General features: G+C 36.9%; 1 protein-coding gene across 2 annotated transcripts; it reads right to left on the minus strand.

Moving 5' to 3' along the window:
- Positions 1 to 398: 398 nt before the first annotated feature.
- On the minus strand, positions 399 to 24,525 carry atp7b (ATPase copper transporting beta). Of its 2 annotated transcripts, XM_048200777.1 has the most exons (21): positions 23,946 to 24,519; positions 21,946 to 22,780; positions 19,781 to 20,002; positions 19,506 to 19,669; positions 17,387 to 17,548; positions 17,174 to 17,250; positions 16,582 to 16,765; positions 16,091 to 16,324; positions 13,529 to 13,620; positions 12,366 to 12,493; positions 10,374 to 10,528; positions 8,356 to 8,490; positions 8,069 to 8,263; positions 6,707 to 6,889; positions 6,294 to 6,513; positions 5,925 to 6,062; positions 4,699 to 4,841; positions 2,676 to 2,879; positions 2,468 to 2,585; positions 2,255 to 2,357; positions 399 to 1,029 (listed from the first exon to the last, which is right to left on the minus strand). In XM_048200777.1, the coding sequence occupies exons 1-21, from the start codon at positions 24,123 to 24,125 to the stop codon at positions 783 to 785; spliced, it is 4,119 nt and encodes a 1,372-aa protein (XP_048056734.1). In that variant the 5' UTR covers positions 24,126 to 24,519; the 3' UTR covers positions 399 to 782. The 2 variants fall into 2 exon arrangements, with proteins under 2 accessions (XP_048056734.1, XP_048056735.1); XM_048200778.1 differs by lacking the exon at positions 2,468 to 2,585 and having other exon boundaries at positions 870 to 1,029; positions 23,946 to 24,525.

Below are 24,525 nucleotides of genomic sequence, written 5' to 3' on the forward strand. Positions count from 1 at the left end.
TTGCATAGGACTGGATAAGAATAAATGTTGAAATGAAGTGTTATTTTTGTTTTAAAACATGTTAATGTTCAATGCTGTTATGTTTGATATTTAAAAGAGTTTCTGTTATGTTGAAGTTTTTGTGATTACCATTGGCTGAGGAATAGATACATAAACTACACTGACTCTGTAAACAGAGTAACATCTTACTTGTTCATTAAAATGACATGCTAGATAAGTTACATTTAACATGTGCTATGATAGCAGTGGATTTTAAGTGAAATAGATAACATTAATTGGTTCCAGGGCTACAACTCAAGTAATTGGATGGGGATTTTCTTTAAGTAATCAACTTTAAAAAAAATGTGTTTATGCTACCAATTATTAAGTTCCTCTAACAAGTGTAGTTTGTTGGTTGAACGTAATTTTATTCAGAGTTGTCATAACTAAAAACAATTATGCAAACTGTTGCATTGATTTTTAAAAAAAACAATTATTGAGTCAACACATTAATTTTTAGTGTGTGATTCAAATTAAAAAGGGTAAAATTGGTTATAGCAAAAATCACGGTGAATCAACTCGAACCTGTTGCAAAATCAGCATGCTTGCGCCTGATTCCTATTAAAATAACTAGATTTCATCTGCAAAAATTCACCAATAATTGCAGCAACAATATCAAAAATCTATAATTGTAAAATTATATAAAAATTTTAATTTATAAAATTGTATATTTATATGTCGTTCCATGATAAAATATTTCCGGTCAACTGTCATCTGATAAACTCTACTCATGGCTAGTTGCTTTACACAATGTTCCTTCCTAAAGTGCTGTATGGTTGTGTTGTGGAGGGGTGGGAGGAGTTTGATTTCATGAAGGAGGGGCCTGATCCTGAACGGCTCCGTCTGTGTCTGTCCAAACTTCGGCGGAATGAAAGAGGGCTGCAGCGACGGTTTTCCATTCCTACATGGGTGCTGACCTGAGATGGACTCAGACTGAGCTTATGACTCTGAGCTCTGGACTCGTACTCCTCTACTGATGTCTTCTTGTAGCTAAAAGAGAGACAAAGAAAGATATTTACATTGTCAAAGTGTCATGGGAAGGCTAATAGGAAAGATGGATGAGCTCTGTTCCAAAACCTACTGAGCGCAACATGGGCAGCTACCCTCCAAGACAGTATCCTAACCGAAATGGAGCATAGTAAGTTTGAATTGTTGTTCATCTTGTGAAGTGCACCGGAAGTCTTGCACATTCAGGTTGAAAATGGCTGTGTCTGCTTTTATGTTAAAAATGTGGTGGAAAAAATGCTGCGTTCACGCCATGTCGTAATTACCATACGGTAATTTCGAAATGACAACACATGATGTTCTACTCAAAGCTGTTCTTTTTATGCCTTTTACAAGTTGGAATCTCATAATTATGTTAATTACAACATAGCATGGACACATAGTTCCTAAAAAGTGAAGCAAAAGCGTTTCAATCGCCCCCTGGTGGCTGGCTGCAGTATAAGTCATAAACCCCGCCCTCACCATGTAATCGAATGGGATGCGAGCCAAACTAAAAAATCCAGTTACACTTACATACAGACATATGTTGCAGTGTTTGCTTTTCCAATAAGTGACCTTGATACTGCGGCTCAGGATCTCAGGATCACTACTGAGCAGAGTCGGGCTCCAAATGATATAATCGGAAATGCCTTCATTTTTCTACATTGGAAGGAAGTGGAAACGCGTCATCCATCTTTTTTATAGTCTATGCTAAAGTCAGGTGTTAGCATTTTGCTAAGCTAACAGCTCATGCAAACCATCTCGAGTACTTTTATGCTGTATTACTGCATATTTAGCCATTGGATTGTGTACTGCTGATGGATGAATGAAACAAGACAGGATAAAAACTGTCTTGTATTGTAATAATGTAACAAATTCAAGTTAAAAATGGCTGTGTTTTCTTTTACATTAAAATAAGGTGTAAAAATGTCTGGTGTTAGCATGTTGCTAATCTAACAACTCATGCAAAAAAATAAGTTATAAATTAAAAGTGATGCTAACTTAGATGTTATCACATAAAGCACATTTTAGGTTACTTAACAAAACATTTTGTTCAGTGCAGCTTATAAGGCAGCATTATTTTGCTGCCCGCTGTTTAAAAAGCCTTTGTGTCAGGACTCCTATGATGCCTACAATTTTTTTCTTGGTTTTGGAAAAGAGCTATAAAGTGTTCACTGATGTGTGCTATAATGTGAAGACATCATCATGGTGTACAGTAGTGTGCACTCACAGTCGCAGCAGTAGAGAGGAGAGCACCACTGAGACAGATGAAGCCGCCATTGCAGCAGAGCCCATCCACGGCTGCAGCACCAGCCCCAAAGGCATGAACACACCTGAAAATCAGACTCAAACCAGTAAACCACTTCCATCTATTACAAAATTCACACCGTACTCACTATTAATGTAAGAAAACATTGGAAACAGTGTGGTTGGCTCTATTTACCTGCTGCAAAAGGGATGCCAAGCAAGTTATAAATGAGAGCAAACACAAAGTTTATCCGGATTCTCTGCACCGTCTTTTTAGACAACTCGATACTGGCCACCACATCCAGCAGATCATTCTACACCAACACAAAAAATACTGAAGTTCTGAACTTTTTAATTTCTGTTGATTCATTTCCTGATAAATCAACTTTGATTGAGTTACTCACACGTATAAGGACAATATCTGCTGCCTCAATGGCAACATCAGTGCCTGTTCCTATGGCGATGCCTAGATCAGCATGGGCAAGTGCGGGCGAGTCATTGACCCCATCGCCAACCATTGCAACTTTCAGACCTCTTTCCTGCAATTCCTGGATCTTCGCCACTTTATGGGAGGGCAAGACTTCTGCAAACACCTTCCTGATGCCTACCTGTATAATAAAACAGTGTATTCTGGTGTAAATACTTTGTCTGGCTATCACCAGACCAAGCTCAATTTAAAATTGAACATTGGTCTGGGGAGTCTGTATGTATTTTCTACTGCACAAGAGGCGTGATCAACGAGCATTATTGGATAGTCCTTCAACCAATCAGATCAACGATCCGGGTGACGTACTTTGCAGAGCGACGCAAAAACTCCAGACAGGTTTAGTTTGTATTGGTTTGTAGCATTGATCAGCGGTTTGCAGAAGCAGCAATGGCATCGAGCAATTTTTGCAGGTTGTGCAAAAAAAAACAAAAAAAACATGAAAGTGAGTGGTATTTACACCCACTCAAGCGATTTGTTTGCTAAACTAAAGAAGTCATTCAGCATTTTCGAGAGGTTAAAAGGAATTGGATTGACGGTCGTGCTTGCCGTCGCTTCTCTATCGTCATTGTGTTATACCCGCCAATAGCGAGCAAGGTGGATAAGCCAGTCTGTGATTGGTTCCCGCAAAAGTGTAACAGAAGCAGTAGAAATGAATGTACGGGTTTCCAGACTGAGTTGCCGGGTGAAATCAAATCGCCGGCAGATCAGACTGGGTTTACCCAGTCTAGTAAATTCTATCAGACAGATAGTCTTTCCCCAAGAACTAGGGACTTTGGGGTGGCACTCAGGAACCACGGTCTAAATGAAGTCCTGGGTTAAATTTTCCCTTGTCAGTAAGTTCAGGAACTTTCAGGGGTGGGACTTGGGCACTGAACATGCTAATTGGTTGCGTTCAAGCAGCATTTTGATTGGTTGTGTTAATGCAGCATTTTATTTCATCCACCATTATTAAAAGTATGTTGTGGTGTGTGTAGTAAGAGTTGTTTGCTATTGGAATCAACAATGGTGTTTAAAAAATACAACCGATGGACTGACGATGAGGTTCAGGCTTTATTAAGCTTATATGCGGAGGACAGCGCAGTCCTACATCACCGGACTATCTTCAAGGTACTTTAGACCATGCAGGAAACGCAGACAGCAACAGGTCTGGGGGAAAAAAGTTCCTGGGACAAAATATTCCAAATTTTGGTGGAAACAGGACTTTATGTACAAAATGCAAATTGTATGTCAGAAATGTGCCGGTCACATTAGCAAAATGTTGGTCGCAGACAAAAAAGGGTCATTGTCAAGAGTGTAATGATGTATAAAGCACAGCTCACAAGTTACTTTCAAACCAAGTAGATTTCTGTTGGTCAATGCGGCGAATCAACGTGACCAACTTGAAACTGTTCTGAAATATGCATTGGGAAATCTTTTGCCCTCAGGCAAAATTCCTGAAATATTAAAATAACTGGATTTCACCTGGGAAAATTTACTGAACAACTGTAATTATGACTGCACCTTTATGAACATACTTCAATATTCTGAATGGTGGTGCTTGAAGTTTGAGTGTGAATCCAGCTTATGATATTTTATATTATTTTGTGTTATTATATGAATTACTGTTTTCAAGTCACCTCAAGTCACCTTTATTTATATACTGTAGAGCTTTTTACAATGCAGAATGTGTCAAAGCAGCTTTATAGTGATAACTGGTATATAATTTTGGCTGCACAGCAGCTCTTAAAGAAAATGGTGTCAGTATCCATCTTAAGTAAATTCAGTATTGATTCATTCCGATGTAAGAAACAATAGTTATTAATTTAGTTAATTTATCTATATCAGCACTGGAGAAAACAGTGATGTCATCATCCAGCTCAGTTCAGTTCACATACAATGGTGTCAATGCAGGCAGATCAGTTTTATATGGTTCTAGGCAAAATGCGTATATGGATATGCACCTGTGTGGCGATGGCCCGGGCTGTGCGTCTGTTGTCTCCTGTGATCATGAAGACCTCTATTCCCATACTGCTCAGGGTGTGAACAGCTAGAGCCGACTCTGGCTTCACAGTGTCTGCCACAGCTAACATAGCACACAGGACACCTGAGAAACAGAGACAGACAGAGAGAAGAAAAAGAGCAATCTTGATCTTTTGAGATAAAAAAAAACATTAACAATTAATAGCTTGATTTAGCTACTAATAAATTGAACTAAAATTACATTATAAATGGACATCAGAGGGAAAAAGTTAAAAGTATGATACAACCAGGGCTTGATATTAACACCCACCAAATGCGGGTGGATTTCAGCAGTGGCGTTTAACACATTCACTCCTACTAGCCACTTTGGCGGATTGAGTTTATAATATATACATTTTCAATTGTACTCTTTTAAAAAGGCATCTGAAATAATAAACTAAGTGCAATGTAGTGTTGTCAAAAATATAGATTTTTCGATACATATCGATAATCAAATATCTGAAACACTTCCAATACTAATTTTTCCGCAGAACAGATGCACGATACCAGCTGCGCTTTCTTGCTCTCTCACACAAACCCGCCTCCCCCCACTCACTCATTTCATTTTCTCCGGATGAATATTGTTGGTGTTACAAGGCTTGAATTTCGGCATGGGATTGCACATATTTCACATAATTTTACTTTTTCCTGCAGATTTTGTGCTCACACCCAAAGTGCACTCACATAAAGCCGCCTCTCAGTACTAAATTGAGTTCTTTTTTGCTGTACTTAAATAGTCAAATACACACAAAATAATGTCAAAATGCCAGTCTAGGCAAGTATTCGCGTATTCAGTTAGTTATGTTTTAAGTGAACGTAAACAGCTGAGAAAGAAAATGCATGTGTAACAGTATAATGGATCTGTGCATCAGGTCTTAAAGTGATATACCTGCTGCCAAATTATGAATATCTATATGGCAGTTTTCCCTATGGTATCAATGTCAAAATTGTGGCCAGTGAAAATGCACAGTGGCTAGTAACTTTGGAAAGCCACTAGCCACAGTGGCTGGTGAGCAAAAAAGTGTATGTCAAGCCCTGGTTGCAACCATTTTAAAATTAGACACACTGAAGTTCTGTTAATATAAGAAACAGATTATTTTCAATAATAATAACGCCTGTTAGACAAAACTTATTTTCTTAACATGCAATTTATGAACTTGGACGGTACCATCAATGGCCACAAGTATGGCCGTCTGTCCTTTAGTCTCATGGCTGCTCATGGCGTCATCCACATCAGTTGTGACCTCCAAACCATTCCGTAACATCCACTGTCTGTTCCCGATCAACACAGAGTATGAGGGGCAATCTGAGAAAACACATACACATATATCCGTACAGTGTATTTGTCTTCACACACCAAGAGATTCATTCAAGGAAATATGAGCTACAATCACATTGAAATAAATAAATACATCTTTAAAAAAATGCAACAAAGATTTTAAGGATTAGAAAAAGGCCCCTTTGAAGGAAAAAGGCTCTGGAAGTGTAATACACAAAGCTCACACTAGGAGGCACCAATAACACACATTTACCTTACCTGACCCTGAATCTGTGTCTGCCACCAAGCTGCTCTCATCTGTGGTGGCTCCTTGGAGGGTGACAAGAAGTGGTGTTTGCTTTGCTGCGGGTGTGTTTGTTTCTTGTGTCTTTGGGCTGTTCTGCAGCAGATCCTCAATGTTGGAGACTTTACAACTGATTCCACAGCCTGGAACAGCCTGGAAGTCATGGCAGGAGCCCAGAGTTTCTGTTCCCAACTCCTACAGAGAGGCAGATTTAGAAACCTCTTTTAACACGCAAGAGCACTTTTATCAAACAGAAGTGGAATCAGAAGTGGATGGAAAACAAGATTTCGGAGACTTATGTATGTACAGCACTTAACGCCCAGAGGCTGGATCATTTGATACTGTACTGAAGTTTCAAAGTTTGTTGTGTGTGGTGGCTTTCCCAAACCTCTTTGCAATACTTTGCGACAGCCGTGCCCAGCGGATGTTCACTGCTGGCCTCGGCGGTGCCCACCACAGCCAGAACCTTCCGAAGAGGAAGCCTTGCTCGGTCCCACAGAACCAGCACTCGGGTCACCTGCGGCACACCATTAGTGATGGTGCCCGTCTTATCAAACATAACAGCCCTAACCTGCAGGAGCAGCAGGGAAGAAAGTCCAATTACACCCCAGTAAATCCTAAAAGAATCTCTGAACATGTTTGTCTGAGCTAGATTTAAAACTGCATATATCTCTCTATACAGTATATGAATACCAATACTATGCAGTTTTGGACAGAAAAATAGAATATATACAGTGCCTATAGAAAGTCACCATACCCCTTTGAAATAGTTACTTTATTTGTCATACAGCCCGAAATCAAAACAAATTGTGAAAAAAAATAATTCTTCGTAGAGTCACCTTTTGCTTTAATTACAACCATTAATCTTTTTGGATATGTCTGTACTAGCTTTGCACATCTAAATTGGGGAATATTTGCCCATTCTTCCTTGCAGAATTGCTCAAGTTCAGTCAAATTCTGTGGTGAGCAATAATGGACTACTCTCTTCAAGTCCAACGCAATGGCTTAGGATAGGAAGGTGAATGTCCTTGAGTGGCCAAGAATGAGCCCTGACTTAAATCTGATAGATAATCTGTGGATGGAAATGAAGAGAGTAGTCCATTGCCGCTCACTACAGAATTTGACTGAACCTGAGCAATTCTATAAGGAGGAATGGGCAAATATTCCCCAATCTAGATGTGCAAAGCTAGTACAGACATATCCAAAAAGATTAATGGCTGTAATTAAAGCAAAAGGTGGCTCTATGAAGTAAAAATCAGGGGACTGATGACTTTTACAACACTGTTATTCTATTTTTCTTTTTTTTTTTTTTTTTTTTGTGTTTTTGAAAGTCTCTTATGCTCACCAATCCTGCATTTATTTGATTCAAACAGTAAAAAAACAGTAATATTTTGAGATATTATTAGATTTAAAATGTAATTTATTCCTGTGATGGTAAAGCTGAATTTTCAGTGTCACATCCTTCTCTAGAAATCATTATAATATGCTCAAGAAATTTGCTGCTCAAAAAACATTTGTAATTATATTCAATGATTAAACCAGTTGAACTGCTCAATATTTTGTGGAAACTGAAAAATGTTCTTTTGAATAAAGTTCATATTCACGAATAATAGTATAATTTTGATCATTCTGACTGACCCCAAACTTTTGAACGTATATACAGTAGATTACCAAAAACAGATACCGCTGCACCAGGGATGTCAGCCTAATAAATACAGACTTAGAAGAAGGAATTAGTGTTGAGCATTGCCTTGTGGGCCATCTCTAGGGGTTCTCCTCCTTTTATGAGAATGCCGTTCTGAGCGCCCACCCCTGTGCCCACCATAACAGCAGTGGGGGTTGCCAGACCTAGAGAGCAGGGACACGCAATGGACAGAACTGTGATGGAGGCCTGGAAGGCAAAGCGGACGATCACCTCTGTTCGGGAGATGTTTTGCTCATAACCCTGTAGAGATCATACTTAGTTTAGAGACTTTTTCTTTTTTTTCTCGCACACAGGCTGAGTTTACACACAGTTCATGAATTACTGTAACTCACAGGGAAATACTTTGCCACAACGTCAAAGTCCAGAAAGCCAATGATGAGCCATGCTACCACTGTTAGCATGGAGATGACCACTATGAACGGAACGAAATAGCCACTCAGTCTGTCAGCTAACTGTTGAATCGGTGCCTATCAAAAGAAGAGGACAATTACATCATTACAACAATCTAAACTAAGCACTTTTTTTATTTATAACATAAATATGTAAGGTTCAATTCTCTTCTGTCCACACAAACTTCATTATAATAAGGCCTTTTATTTAATTTCCTTGGAATTTAATGCTACATATTTTTTAGATTAATCATGAATAAATATTTTTTTATATAGATTGTAAGGCCAAGTAAAAATGAAAGTGAAAATTAAAAATAAATATGAAAGTAAAATTTAGAAAGTTTTTTTTTTCTTATAACCCTTCTGTTCACTCAAATATCCTTGTAAAATGCCTTATATTTAATTTTCTTGGAATTTAATTAACTACATACCCATTTATAGATTAATCGTGAATAAATATTTGAATAGATTATAAGCCCAAGTAAAAATAAAAGTGAAAATTGGAAATAAATGCGAAGGTAAACTTGTCACGACTGGGCTAAGGATGAAGACGAGGTGAGGCGAAGCAAATCTATAATTCAGCGTAGTATTTATTAAACAAAACAAAAGAGTAAAATCCAACAACAAAATAAATCCAAACATAACACATTACCAACATAACCAACACCAGACAATGAAAAAATGAAACTGAGGGCATATATACACTGGAACTAATGAACAACTGAGGAACAGGTGTGTGTAATCAATGAAACAATGAGTAGCAATGGCAACGGATGAACACAGGAAATGACGTTAACAAACTAAAAGTCCTTGAAAATGAAACAGAAGCACAACAGAATTGTGACAACTTTAAAGTAAATATGAAAGTAAAATGAAGCAAGTTTTTTTACTTATAACTTGGATGTGTAAATTAAATTAATGTTTAATTCCCTTCTGTTAACACTAATGTCCTTTTAAAAATGCCTTTCATTTAATTTTCCCTGAATTTATTTTACTACATAAGCAGTTTTAGATTAATCGTGAATAAATATTTTTATATATAGATTGTAAGGCCAAGTAAAAATGAAAGTGAAAATTAAAAATAAATATGAAAGTAAAATTTAGCAAGTTTTTTTTATTCTTATAACCCTTCTGTTCACTCAAATATCCTTGTAAAATGCCTTATATTTAATTTTCTTGGAATTTAATTAACTACATACCCATTTATAGATTAATCGTGAATAAATATTTGAATAGATTATAAGCCCAAGTAAAAATAAAAGTGAAAATTGGAAATAAATGCGAAGGTAAACTTGTCATGACTGGGCTAAGGATGAAGACGAGGTGAGGCGAAGCAAATCTATAATTCAGCGTAGTATTTATTAAACAAAACAAAAGAGTAAAATCCAACAACAAAATAAATCTAAACATAACACATTACCAACATAACCAACACCAGACAATGAAAAAATGAAAATGAGGGCATATATACACTGGAACTAATGAACAACTGAGGAACAGGTGTGTGTAATCAATGAAACAATGAGTAACAATGAGTAACAAAGGCAACGGATGAACACAGGAAATGACGTTAACAAACTAAAACAGAATCGTGACAACTTTAAAGTAAATATGAGAGTAAAATGAAGTTTTTTTTTACTTATAACTTGGATGTGTAAATTAAATTAATGTTTAATTCCCTTCTGTTAACACAAATGTCCTTTTAAAAATGCCTTTCATTTAATTTTCCCTGAATTTATTTTACTACATAAGCATTTTTAGATTAATCGTGAATAAATATTTGAATAGACTCTAAGCCCAAGTAAAAATAAATATGAAATAAACCTGCTTTTGTATGTCTGTGCATGTCCATTTGCAGGGGTTTTTTTACTCTCGGCCTCCAATTACATTGCTGATTCCTCTGAAAGCTTTGTTTGCACACATGTCTGAGTGTTTGCATTATGTTTGTGTACATGAATTACCTTTGATGTCTGGGCCTCTTCCACTAGTTTGACTATCTGGCTGAGCGTGGTCTCTGCCCCTACATGTGTGGCTTCCACTAGCAGAGCTCCATGAGCGTTAATAGAGCCTGCAATCACACAACTGCCTGGTTTCTTAATGACCGGCATTGGCTCCCCTGGAATGACAATAGACTTTCAGTTAGGATTTCAGATTCGTATCCATCAGACAGCTTTGGACCTTTGGACCAATATAATGCCAGTATAACTAATGAACATGACAGATCAATAGGAAAAAGCAGAAGGTAAAGCCAGAAACCAAAAATCATACTTTGAGAAGGCACTCATGCTCACTCACATATGAAAAATTAAAGGGATAGTTCAGCCAAAAATGAACATTTTGTCATCATTAAACTACTCACTCTAATGTCGTTCCAAACCCTTTCACTCATCTTCAGAACACAAATGAAGATATTTTTAATGAAATCTGAGAGAGTCCCCTCATTGAAAGTCTATTCACCCAAAACTGTGACGCTTCAAAACATTCATAAAGAGGTTGTAAAATAAATCCATATGATTTGAGCGGTTCAAGTCTTCTGAAGAGACATTTATTCACATATAAACATTGATCAGCAAACAAACAAAAGATTAACCGAATCTGCTTGACACACAAGAACAAACAAACATACTTGAGCTTGCTGTAATCATTGTCTGCTGAGTTTTGGGTGAATAGACTTTCAATGGAGGGAAAGAAATATCATCATTTGTGTTCTGAAGATGATTAAAAGTCTTATTGATTGGAATGACATTTTTGGGTGAACTAACCCTTTAAATATTCACCAAAGGTGATTTGTGTACTTTTTATGTTAAAGGTGCCCTGGAACTTTTTTTAAAAAGATGTAATATAAGTCTAAGATATCCCCTGAATGTGTCTGTGAAGTTTCCGCTCAAAATACCCCATCGATTTTTTTTAAATTAATTTTTTTAACTGCCTATTTTGGGCCATCATTATAATTGAGCCGATTAAGGGCTACTGGCCCTTTAATTCTCGTGCTCCACGCCCACGGAGCTCGCGCTTGCCTTAAACAGTGCATAAACAAAGTTTACACAGCTAATATAACCCTCAAATGGATCTTGACAAAGTGTTCGTCACGCATGCTGCATGCATGCTTTGGATTATGTGAGTATTGTATACTGTTATATTTTTACATTTGATTCTGAATGAATTTGAGGCTGTGCTCCGTGGCTAACGGCTAATGCTACACTGTTGGAGATTTTTATAAAGAATGAAGTTGTGTTTATGCATTATACAGACTACAAGTGTTTAATAATGAAAATAGCGACGCCTCTTGTCTCCATGAATACAGTAAGAAACGATGGTAACTTTAACCACATTTAACAGTACATTAGCAACATGCTAACAAAACATTTAGAAAGACAATTTACAAATATCACTAAAAATATCATGATATCATGGATCATGTCAGTTATTATTGCTCCAGCTGCCATTTTTCGCTATTGTTCTTGCTTGCTTACCTAGTCTGTTGATTCACCTGTGCAGATCCAGACGTTACTGGCTGCCCTTGTCTAATGCCTTTCATAATGTTGGGAACATGAGCTGGCATATGCAAATATTGGGGCGTACACCCTGACTGTTACGTAACAGTCGGTGTTATGTTGAGGTCTTTTAAACAAATTAGATTTATATAAGAAGGAGGAAACAATGGAGTTTGAGACTCACTGTATGTCATTTCCATGTACTGAACTCTTGTTATTTGACTATGCCAAGATAAATTAATTTTTCATTCGAGGGCACCTTTAAAACACTTTCTCCTATCCCAGCTTAATATGCAAAGACAACTATAAGCACACTGCACCTTTAACTTAAAATCCCTATGATTGCACCTGAATCACTGGGAAAACCTATAGCGCATGTACTATGACACTGTTTACAAATGTTGACAGTTTTAACATCCTAAGCCACACAAACCCCCACTGACTAAGTCAAAGTCTTACCAGTGATAAGGGACTCGTCTGCCATAGACGTGCCTGCAATGACCTTCCCGTCAACAGGGAACTTCCCCCCTGGTGCCACCTTTACCACGTCGCCTCTCTGCACCAGCTCCACAGATACCTGCTCTTCTCTGACACATGACAGGGTATTGACAGTTTAGTCTTGAAACACAGCACACACATCTACCAACACCATTCAGTATTATGAGGTTCTTCTAGATCTTATGAAATTCATTTATGCCAGGGGTGCTCAATCCTTCTGCTGCTGTCTCACACTTACAGTAGTTTATTCTGCAAAATATTTGTAAAAGAGGAAGTAATTTTAATATAGTGTCATATAGATATGTTCTATTATATGACATATCCTCAAGTCTTTCACAATGTTTCACATTCTTTACAAAATATACTGCAGTAATAAAGTCGCAAATTCTGTAATTTATTATAATTAACAATTTAGAAATAAAATATACACTACTGTCTAAAAGTTTGGGGTCAGTAAAAAATATTTTTAAAGAAAATGTTACTTTTATTAAGAAAGGACACATTAAAGTGATCAAAAGTGACAGTAAAGAACATGAAATGTTTCTTGAGCAGCAAATCAGCATATTAGAATGATTTCTGAAGGGTCATGTGTATGTACGGTAAGTTTCATTTGTGAGCAATGCTTAATACTTGTCTTAATGATAATTAAATGTGCTGTGAAGGATTGCTTTTTGGAATATCACACATATATGTCTACATATACTACCAGGCTGGCAGATGTCATGAAATAAGTGTCCTGGGAAATCATACCTGTCTCTGTGACATCCCTTTGTAAACAGAAAAAAAAGGAGTTTGGAGAAGCAGTGCTTATTTCTGTCAGAAATGCTCCCTGCCTGTCAATCATTTTGTGTGTTTGGGTTTTCTGGCATGTCCTTGGAGGATGGGGTTTCGGAGAGAGAAACTTGTGAGTCAAGGAGTTCATTTTGACAACACTAAATTTGATACATATAAATATCAAAATATCATGAAAAATCAGAAATGGCACCATGTCAAAAAGGTTGCTGACCCCTGCTATAAGCAGTCACTTATGAGCATATTGAGCACCCCTGAAATATGATTAAGCTGTTAGTTTCTAGCTAAAAGCTCATATAATTGCTCTCTATTCTGTAGAGAGTGAACTGAACCTGATGATGGTGTTGTCTCGGCCCAGGGACACTATAGTGGCATCTGTGGCCTGAAGTGACATGAGTTTAGCCAGAGCCTCAGAAGTTTTACTCTGAAAGGACAAAATAAAAGCAAAAATCATGTGTTTTTATCTCATCCAGGCAAGAATGATGCTCAAATGGCAAGCCCACGTACACAGTCTGACCTTATAACCACCTAGATTTTCTGTTCAAAAAGACTGCTGCATCACTGAACATGTTTGCATGCACACCAATACGCTGATAACTCCCAAAAATCAGCTTATGGATTCCAACCGTTGTCCCGGTTTACATGCAAACCAATAATCCAGAAATGCAAGTAAACCATGTTTACAAGACTTTATTAATAAATCAGGTTATTCCCCTTCCCAGTAGTGACGTCAAAACCTAAACATTCATGTATATAACTGAGTATTTCATATATATCAAGAGTATTCCAAAATGTCAGTGGGAAATTTGCAGACTCATATATTATCCTCTCATGCAGTTACAGTTGCAGCATTTTAACTGTACCACTTTTTTTTTTTTTTTTACAATTTCTTGGGTCAATAAAGAGTCAGAGTTTGTAATATATTTCCTCCTGCCGTACCGCAGAACGCTCGCTCTGTAGGGAGATGCTACTGTCACATATCACACATGCACACTTCAATAAGCTGACAGAACACAGGTTTACATGCCGGGTGAAATCGGGGTAAGGGGCAAAAAAAATTAGCTGTGTCGATCGGTTTATGCTTACGCTGTTTATGATCTTATTCCAATAAAGGAAACTTTTACATGACCACACACATTATCGACCTATTTTGCGTAATCGTGTTAAGAACATGCATGTAAACACACTATCTGAATTCATTGTTTGCTGCCGATTTGTTATATCGGTATAATCTATTTCAGATAAACACACTCCTAAATGGCATTAAAAAAAAATTCAGACCATTTTTGGTTAGTATGGTAACTTGGTAACACTTTGGTTTGGGGAACACATATTCACTATTAACTATGTCTTTTGCCTCAATAAACTCTTAACTCTTTACTGCTTATTAATAGTTAGTAAGGTAGTTGTTAAAGCATTTAAGTTTAGGAATGGGGTAGGATTTAGGGATGTAGAACATGGTCATGCAGAATAAGGCTTTAATATGTGCTTTATAAGAACTAATAAACAGCCAGTTAGCCAGAGCCTCAAAAGTTTTACTCTGAAATTACAAGATAAAAGCAAAAATCACTTTATCTCATTATTATGCAAGCTAATAAGCAACTAGTTAAAAGTGAGAATTGTTCCCCATGCTAAAGTGTTATTGCTAACTTTATATTGCACAGCTTTTGTACTAAAACTATAACAATGTAGGTACAGATTTATCAAAACTCAAGTTTTGTGGCTGTTCCTGTTACTGATTAAACCAAAGAGAGTTCAGAGCAGCTTGAGGAATCCCCACAGTCCAATAATGTGATATATGGCCTTAACAGCTTGCTAATAAATTAGGCTGCATGGGAAATATCAAGATAAGTGTATATTAAAATATGAATATGGAAATGACCACCAGTCAATTTCCTCATAAGGGATATGAAAAAAAGTGTTGTTATGTAACTTAAACAAAGTCCTTTATATGATAACATCTAAATTAACTGGCTTTATTTAACATGACAAACCAGTTTATAATATACTACATTAGGTTTACACCAACAAAAATAATTTTTAAAGGTCAGATCATCAAGAATTATCTTTTTAATCCCCATTTTCTGTTTTGTGTCTAAGTGCTGGTTAATATCTCAAAATACATATACTTGCCATTAGGGTATTAGGCTGATACACCATGACTTTTCCTAATCTTATGTGAACTAATTGAAAACATTACTTGATAACATGCTTCAAATATCCCTCAAGATGTAATGCCTCTCAGTTACAGTACTATAACACATTTACCATTGTCAGAAACTTTTTGTCAATGATAACTTTACTCTCCTAAAGAGTTAAAGGGTTAGTTCACCCAAACATGAAAATTATGTCATTAATTACTCACCCTCATGTCGTTCCAAACCCGTAAGACCTCCGTTCATCTTTGGAACACCAGAAAGGTAATAAAAACATCATCAAAGTAGTCCATGTGACATCAGAGGGTCAGTTAGAATTTGTTGAAGCATCGAAAATACATTTGAATCAAAATACAATGGAATCAATTCAATGGAAAGGATTCCGGAAGAGAAGACAATGCTGAATAAAGTCGTAGTTTTTGTTATTTTTGGACCAAAATGTATTTTCGATGCTTCAAAAACTTCTAACTAACCCACTGATGTCACATGGACTACTTTGATGATGTTTTTATTACCTTTCTGGACATGGACAGTCTACCGTACATACATTTTCAATGGAGGGACAGAAAGCTCTCGGACTAAATCTAAAATATCTTAAACTGTGTTCCGAAGATGAACGGAGATCTTACGGGTTTGGAACGACATGAGGGTGAGTCATTAATGACATAATTTTCATTTTTGGGTGAACTAACCCTTTAATGACAGAGAAAGACTGATCATTTTTTATGTTTTCTTTACCTTAGCAACATGCTCCAGCCAGCGTCCTAGAGCGATGAACACAAAAAGCATCGGAGGCGTATCAAAGAACGTCAGAGGACTCTGTTTGGCTCCTTCAATCATGGCCACAATCAGCACAATGAATGAATACACATACGCAATGGTGGTTGCCAAGACAATGAGCACATCCATGTTGGCTACACCATGTCTTAGTGAACGGTATGCTTGTATGTAGAAGTAACGGCCACCTAGAAACTTAATGAGAATAAAGAAGAATGAGAAAAAGAGACTAAAGATTTATCAGCTGTCACTCAAACTATTATGTATGACCTTTATGTGATAAACTATTCACTGTAAAACATTACTAATATAAAAAAAAAGCATGAGAGACTAAATCATCCTTATTTCAGAGAAACAAAAATGACGCCTGTATAGGCAATCATATTCTATGCCCACATATAAATAGTCCATTACGAGACCCAATGTGCATCCATAACCTGCAGTGGAGGTACCTGAACAGGTGTGCAGAGCAGGAAAAAGGCCAAGTTAATGATGGAGAGACCAGGCAGGATGTTCTGGTCCACAGGCATGGAACCACCATGCTCCTTGTGTTGACTGTCCATCACCATCATGTAGATCATAAGACCCATCACTGGGATCCCAAACACCAGGCTGAACAGAAACGAATGCTTCCATCTGCAGGTACAGAGCAATTTACACTATTATATACATACTATATACATATTAATACATAAACTTACACGCTCTCTGACACATACACACACGCACGTTAGGTTTCCAAGTTTTATGGGGATTTTTCATAGACATAATGATTTTTATACTGTACAAACTGTATATTCAATCCCCTAACTCCTAAACCTACCCATCACAGAAATCTTTCTGCATTTTTACATTTTCAAAAAACATCACTTAGTGTGAATTATAAGCTGTTTTGGGCACCAAAAAATGTCCCCACAAAGACAAGGATTTCTGATATTGCCATCTTTGTAGGGACATTTTGTCCCATAAGCATTTTACCAGGACCACACACACACACACACACACAGAGAAATAAGAGAGGGTAAATTTGAAAAAGATACTTGCTGCCGAATTTCCTCCTGGTGGTCCAGTGTGTTGTTCAGTCCCTCTTTTTTTATTAAAGACACACCAAAACCCAAACCCTACAGAAAAGGGGGAAAGGAGAGAGCGACAAATTGACAAATGAAATGAGCGAATAAGAATAACAACAATAAAATAACACTAATATTAAAACTTGTTTAAACCTCATACTTGTCAATAATATAAATATAATTTTACCTCAATAATTCGGACGATATCTCGAGAGCCTACCAAATCTGAGTCAAACTTCACATGAGCTTTGTTTGTCGCCAAAGCAACAGAGGCTTCGAGTATTCCCTTTGTCCTTAAAAGTCTGCTCTCGATGTTATGGACACAGGAAGCGCATGTCATACCAGTGACCTGATGAAATATCAGTGTTAAGACTGAAATCCACAGGACTGAAACAAGCTCAGAGGCCTATAAATTGCTGATATCAAACCATTCTTTTGTTAAATTCTACATCAGACCTTCATGAGAATTTCATCTCGCTTCCCACTGATTTATATATAAAAAGAGGACAAGGTTGTTGTTTTTTTACTTTGGCTTTGCATTGCTGAGATCATGTTTCCAAGTACAAGAACTTTTAAATTCAAGCAGTGAAAAAATTTTTGAATACATTTATTTGGAAAGATGACTTGCGATTTTGCAAATATAAATGTGTGAAAAAACTTATAATTTAGTTTTAATTTGTGTGACATTGTTAAAATATATTATTATGAATATTTACTTCTTGCATTTCAAACAACCAGAGTATAAAAAGATACTAATAAAAGAGAATCAATTTAATTGATAATGGTGGTTAGTCATATTGTTTTAATAAAAATGACTAATAATTTGGAGGTAAAGACATTTTTGAGAATCTAGTGATAAATTTTTTTTATTTTTTTTAACAATATCTGTTTTATATATTTATATAATATAAATATAATTACCAATATTAGTTTTAAATATCTAAAGAGAAAAATAATAGAAACAAAAAAAATTTTTTATTTAGGAAACAAAAACAGGTAAAATCAGCCACAAATGCACCCAGACACCAGTGTTATTTTAGTACCACTGAGATACTATTATAGTTTTTTATTAATATTTTGAATTAAATTTTATTTTAATATATTCCATTTTAATTTTAATTTCAGTTAAAGTTTTGGACCCCAGACTTTCTCCATACTATGGAAGGCAATGGCGCCCATCACTTTGTTACTGACATTCTTCAAAATATCTTTTGTGTTCAGCAGAAGGAAATTCATACAGGTTTGGAACCTTGAGGGTGAGTAAATAATGACAGAATTTTCATCTTTGACTTCCATTTAAAGCTAGCTAGGTTTTGACCACCTTCTTTTTTAGATGAACCAATAAGAGATATATTTCAAAAAATGGCTCTTCCAACTTTTAGAATGGTAGTGAACGAGGGGGCGTGTTTTGAGCCCCAAAAAAGAATCCATCATAAATGTAATCCATACGGCTCCAGGCCTTCTTAATAAAGGCCTTCTGATCCATATTTAAAACTTTATTAAGTATAATAACTAGCTTTATTAAGTATAATAACTAGCTTCCGGCGGACACATTTATTTTGGGCTTCAAAACACGCCCCCCGTTTACTACTATTATAAAGCTTGGTAGAGCCAGGATATTTTTAAATATATCTTTGATTGTGTTCATCTGAAAGAAGACAGACATACACATCTAGGATGGCTTGAGGGTGAGTAAATCATAGGATAATGTTCATTTTTGGGTGAACTATCCCTTTAAAGGTGATAAAGAGGATCTTTTCGTCGACTGAGAAACCAAAGACTGTTACTGAGTTTTTGAAATGAGCACATGTGTAAGAACAAACCCCCCTCCTTTCGAGGGAACGCCTCCCAAAACTCGTGCACGAGTATTGGAAAACACGAGTGTTTACCACCGGCACTGTATCGTGTTAGTGGATTCATTATGTCGGACTCACCGCAGGTAACTCATAATCTGCAGTTGTTACTCCTGTCTCCTGACAAAAACATTGCATGCAGCGCCTGTGGAGTGTGGAAAGTTACTGGAGCGCGCAGCCGCGCACGTCTCTCACAAGGAATGTCACGGCAGTGATTGACAAGCCAGAGGGCCAATCGTTTACGCGATGATCGCGTAAACGATTGGCTGATGTTTTTAAGGCCCTACCTCGTGCACAGATGATGCATATTAATTTTATTCCTTTCAGTGCACCTAATAAATAGTCTTTTATCAGTTAGTAAAGACAGTTTCAAGTAATATTGCAAAAATGTATAAAACAAAACTTCCTCTTTAGCACCTTTAAGTTATAATAATAACGCTGCAAGACACTCACAGAGAGATCCAAGACACCGTCCTGGACTGTATTCTCTTCCATCACTGAGGCACCAAACCCTAAGTTAGAGATAAGTTGGACGATATGTGCTGGGTCCAAAAGCCCGGGATCATACTTCACCTCTGCCTTTCCACCCATCAGGGCGACTAATACTGATTTAATACCTAGACAATCAACACACATAAAAAATCATATCACTGTTATGCTTATATAATATTGATAGCAACTTAAATACAGTTCAAAAAAGTACTCTTAATCCTAAATGCCATTTTTACCTTCATGTTTCAACAGGTTTCTCTCAATGTTGGCCACACAGGATGCACAGGTCATCCCTGTCACATGAACAAAACATTTCCGTGTCTCTCTCTCCTCTGAGCCACGGAGGTTGTCTTTGGTGATTTCACTTGGTGAAGATTTGGATGCGTGGCCTTGTGAGGGCAGGCGTTTCAGACCTCTTGACATCTGACTGCTTGATGGAACTTCACAAACCCCAGAATCTTTGAAAGAGAGAAAAATTGCGCACAGTATGAAAGACATCCAATGTGCATACTGAACATAAGTGAAGAATTATTTTTTACCCCTTAGCATTCCTATAATATTTGCCAAAAACACCAATAAAAGGCATACCCGAAGTAAATTGCATGTTGTTCTTGAACCATTTGGAGTATATGCATGGCTTTGGTTTTTTTTTTTTTTTAAAGGTATATGTGTACGAGTGAAAATCAGGGCTAAAATCACGCAGTGTGTACCCAGCATTAGCTTTAGTTTTTGTAATTTAGCTTAAAGGGTTAGTTCACCCAAAAATGAAAATTATGTCATTAATTACTCACCCTCATGTCGTTCCACACTTGTAAGACCTTCGTTCATCTTCAGAACACAAATTAAGATATTTTTGATCAAAATCCGATGGCTCAGTGAGGCCTCCATTGCCAGCAAGATAATTAACACTTTCAGATGCCCAGAAAGCTACTAAAAAACATATTTAAAACAGTTCTTGTGACTACAGTGGTTCAACCTTAATGTTATTAAGTGATGAGAATACTTTTTGTGCACCAAAAAAACAAAACGGCTTTACTCAACAATATCTAGTGATGGCAGATTTCAAAACACTGCTTCATGAAGCTTCGAATCTTCACAAATCTTTTGTTTCAAATCACGTATCAAACTGCCAAAGTCACGCCCCCCCAGTGGTGAACCGCTGAAATTTAGAAACACTTATGATGTGACAAAGCCTCATTTACTAAAATCACATGACTTTAGCAGTTTGATACATGCTCCGAACCACTGATTCGAAACAAAAGATTCGTAAAGCTTCGAAGCTTCATGAAGCAGTTTTTTTAAATCGCCCATCACTAGATATTGTTGAATAAAGTCATTATTTTGGCATACAAAAAGTATTCTCATCACTTCATAACATTAAGGTTGAACCACTGTAGTCACATGAACTGTTTTAAATATGTTTATTAGTAGCTTTCTGTGCATCTGAAAGTGTTAATTATCTTGCTGGCAATGCAGGCCTCACTGAGCCATCAGATTTTATCAAAAATATCTTAATTTGTGTTCCAAAGATGAACGTCTTACAGGTTTGGAATGCCATGAGGGTGAGTAATTAATGACAGAATTTTCATTTTTGGGTGAACCCTTTAAACAAAATGAAATGTTACCTTGGCAACTAGCTGGAAATAAAATTAAGTTTAAGCTTGTTGTTTTATTTTATTTCAAGTAATTTTGTAATACTATTTTGATGGTCCTCTGTTGACTATAAGTAACGTTGCATCTACATGTCAAATAGCAGCCATTAGAGTATTAGTAGACTGTCTGCATCATTATATTTGCCAACACTTTATATTGACTATCCCCAACAGATATTCTACTGACTATAAGTAATTTTACAAGTACATGTCAAATTATTCTACTAATCCTAACCCTACCAGTCCACTAATACTCTTCTAATAATACTCTAATGAGAGATAGTTTGGGTCCAGATTTACTTATAGTCAATAGAATGTCTAAAGGTGACTATCAAAATAAAGTGTAACTCATTTTTTAGTTAGTTAACGATAATGAACATATGCTATAATAACTTAAATTTTATAATCCTAGAGTAATTTTTTTTTTTAATGGCTTCAATTAGGGATCACGGTTAAAAAGTTATGAACATTTCTGAGAGAGAGAGAGCAGTTTGCCTAAAGCCTCTTTAATCTGATTAACTCTCCTACTTTCCCTTTTAAAGGATGCCATGTCTGGGTTTTGAGTCATTCAAGAACACTTCATGTTATTCTAGAATGGCAACCTGTGTGGTAACCAAGGAAACCAGACAGATTTTGCTGGCAGAGAAGAAGCCACTGTCTAGACAAGATATCTACTTAGTTTTAAGTGTACCCTGTGAGAAAGATGATCTTCACTGTGTAAGAGATGTATTCTAATATGTATCCACTACCTTGATCCAGCCACGCTTCAAATCCCATGTCCTCAATTGCTGCCCGCAGTTCTTCTGGACAGGTCACGCTGGAGTCAAATGTTGCAATTCCCTTCTTTTCCTGTAAGCAAACTTTTATGGAGTGTACCCCAGCTCTCTGAGACACAATTCCCTCTATGGTTTGAACACAAGAGTTGCATGTCATTCCTTCAATTCCAATGGTGACACTCTGGAGTGGAATACTGGTGGAATTCAATCTAGAGTTCCAACCAGGAATGGAAACCCTAAAATTCCCTGGTGGAATCTCCTCTAAGAACCCTTTAACACTCTCCAGGGTCAGCAGAGATGGGTCAAATCTAAGGTCCACACTTCCTTTTTCCAATGAAACGAATACAGAGTTTACACCTAACATTCCCGACAAGGTGTCTGTTATGTTCTTCACACATGACCCGCAATGCATCCCTTCAACGCCTAATGTCACCTCAGACCAATCAGCCGCCGAAGGCTGTAGTTTGCTTGGCAAGGCCAGAAGTGACGCATCAAACCCCATATCCTCAATATGTTTTCTCAAATCCTCAGGTGTGATCTTTGCCGGGTCAAACCTCAAAGAGGCTTCTTTATCGGTCAAAGACACCTGGACACCAACAACACCTTGAAGACTTCCAATCCGCTCTTCAATAGATCGGACACATGATTGACATGTCATTCCCAGCACCCGGATCTTCACCTCAGTCTCCTCGACCACCAATTGGTGGCCCAAATTGCGCTTCGGTCCATTGGGGCCCTCTGATTCATAACCAAGATTATCAAAAGCATGTTTTTCAGGGGTCCAGCCCTCCCATGGACTTCTTTTCTCCTAGAAAAAAAAAAAAAAAAAAAAAAAACAGAAAAACTGAGCATAAACCTATTAGCTTAAAGATATTACTTACCATTTGAGAAATATAATGTATTTTCACTTTGTATTATTGATATGTGCTACTATTTTCAAGGCATTTTAAACATTTATTAAAGTGAAAACACTCAACTGAACCCAATAAATTGGCTTTAAATCTGAGGCTCTACAAAGCACTTGCCACACACACACACACACACACACACACACACACACACACACACACACACACAGAAGTATTAGAGCAGATTAGTAAAGGTTGTCTGACTGAACAATCAAATCACAAGACTTGGAATTTTACTCCTCCTATTTTACTACTCAACGGCTTTTGCACGATTACAATTGAGTGATGATCACATTTGATCAAAAGGCCATTTTTATTTGTACTATATGCATTTTTTATGCATCAGGCTTTAATCAAAAGAGCTGAAGTTTCTCAGTGGCCAGAATACCACAAAAGTCAAGACTGTAAAAAGTTTGCAATGGCAAGCATTGTTGTCGTTCGTTTTTTAATTGCTATTTATATTAATGTCATTGAATTTGACATTTACCTTTCTAGATACAGATTTAAAAATGCTCATTCAAGAAGATAGAAATTGATAACCTATAGCCTACTATCCATGGACCCCTATAGTTCAAGCCTTGGCATTAGATAATAAAAGATCAAAGTAAGATGGAACACATTATTTCAAACAAAGCATTTATAATTCAAATAAATCAATATAGACACAGGCCTATGTATGAAATAAATATATATTTCTTTGAAATAAAACAAAAAGAAAAATTGAGGCACCTGCTGAAAGCCTGTGAACTTCAGGACTTCATACATCCACAAAAATCACTGTGAGACCAATTAATGGCCAAAAAAGCTTGAGAGAAGTTACTTCTACTAGCACTTAGTTTGATATTTTGTTATCTAATGTAATGAAATTCACTTTTGTGTAGCTTAAATGTCCCTATTTTTGGGCAACTGTATACATATAGGCTACATATGTATTTTCTGTAGGAAATACAAACGACAAAAGAATTTTAAAATATTTCTTAACGTTTGAAATAACCTATTGTAAATACAATTATTTTTCATAATAAAACTTTCTGTAATGATCAAATTGTTATGAATGAAACTAACCTTATATTCCTTCGGTTCATCTTTACTATTTTGTGAGACAGAACAAACGCAAAGGTCCGGCCCGCAGCGGCACAGAGGTTTGCAGTCTTCCATGCAGAGCTTCTCCCCACTGACTGGCCCATTATCAGACGACTTTGAGATAAACTTGGCAAGACTACTGAAAGGACTGAGTTTATTCATTGTACTGCTGTTCCAGTAGACCTAAGACTTTAGTTTAGATTACCCTTTCTTAGCCAACAATCGAAAACCAAAAACCGAGAGTTTGTGGCATATCACTGCTGTTGAGTCATTGTCCTGTGGCGTGACGGTCCGCGCGCATTTAAATCTCCTCAGGTTTTGCGCTCCGCGTGTCATCTCGCTCATCACCCGCTATGGATTTTGCACCCGTCACCGCCGGGCAAACTTTTGCGCGTCACATTTTCTGTCAATGATTAAACTGAATGATGTTACCGAGTGCAAAACTAAAACAAATAAATGTTGTAAATCAGTTCCGAGCAAAGCACACGACTGTATCACGACACGACTCCCCTGTGTTTCCAAAACTTGGCAGTGAGAAAAAAACCTTCACTGTAGGGACCTC

The sequence above is a fragment of the Megalobrama amblycephala genome, linkage group LG8 (genome assembly GCF_018812025.1).
Source record: "Megalobrama amblycephala isolate DHTTF-2021 linkage group LG8, ASM1881202v1, whole genome shotgun sequence".
In the NCBI taxonomy this organism is placed as follows: Eukaryota; Metazoa; Chordata; class Actinopteri; order Cypriniformes; family Xenocyprididae; genus Megalobrama; species Megalobrama amblycephala.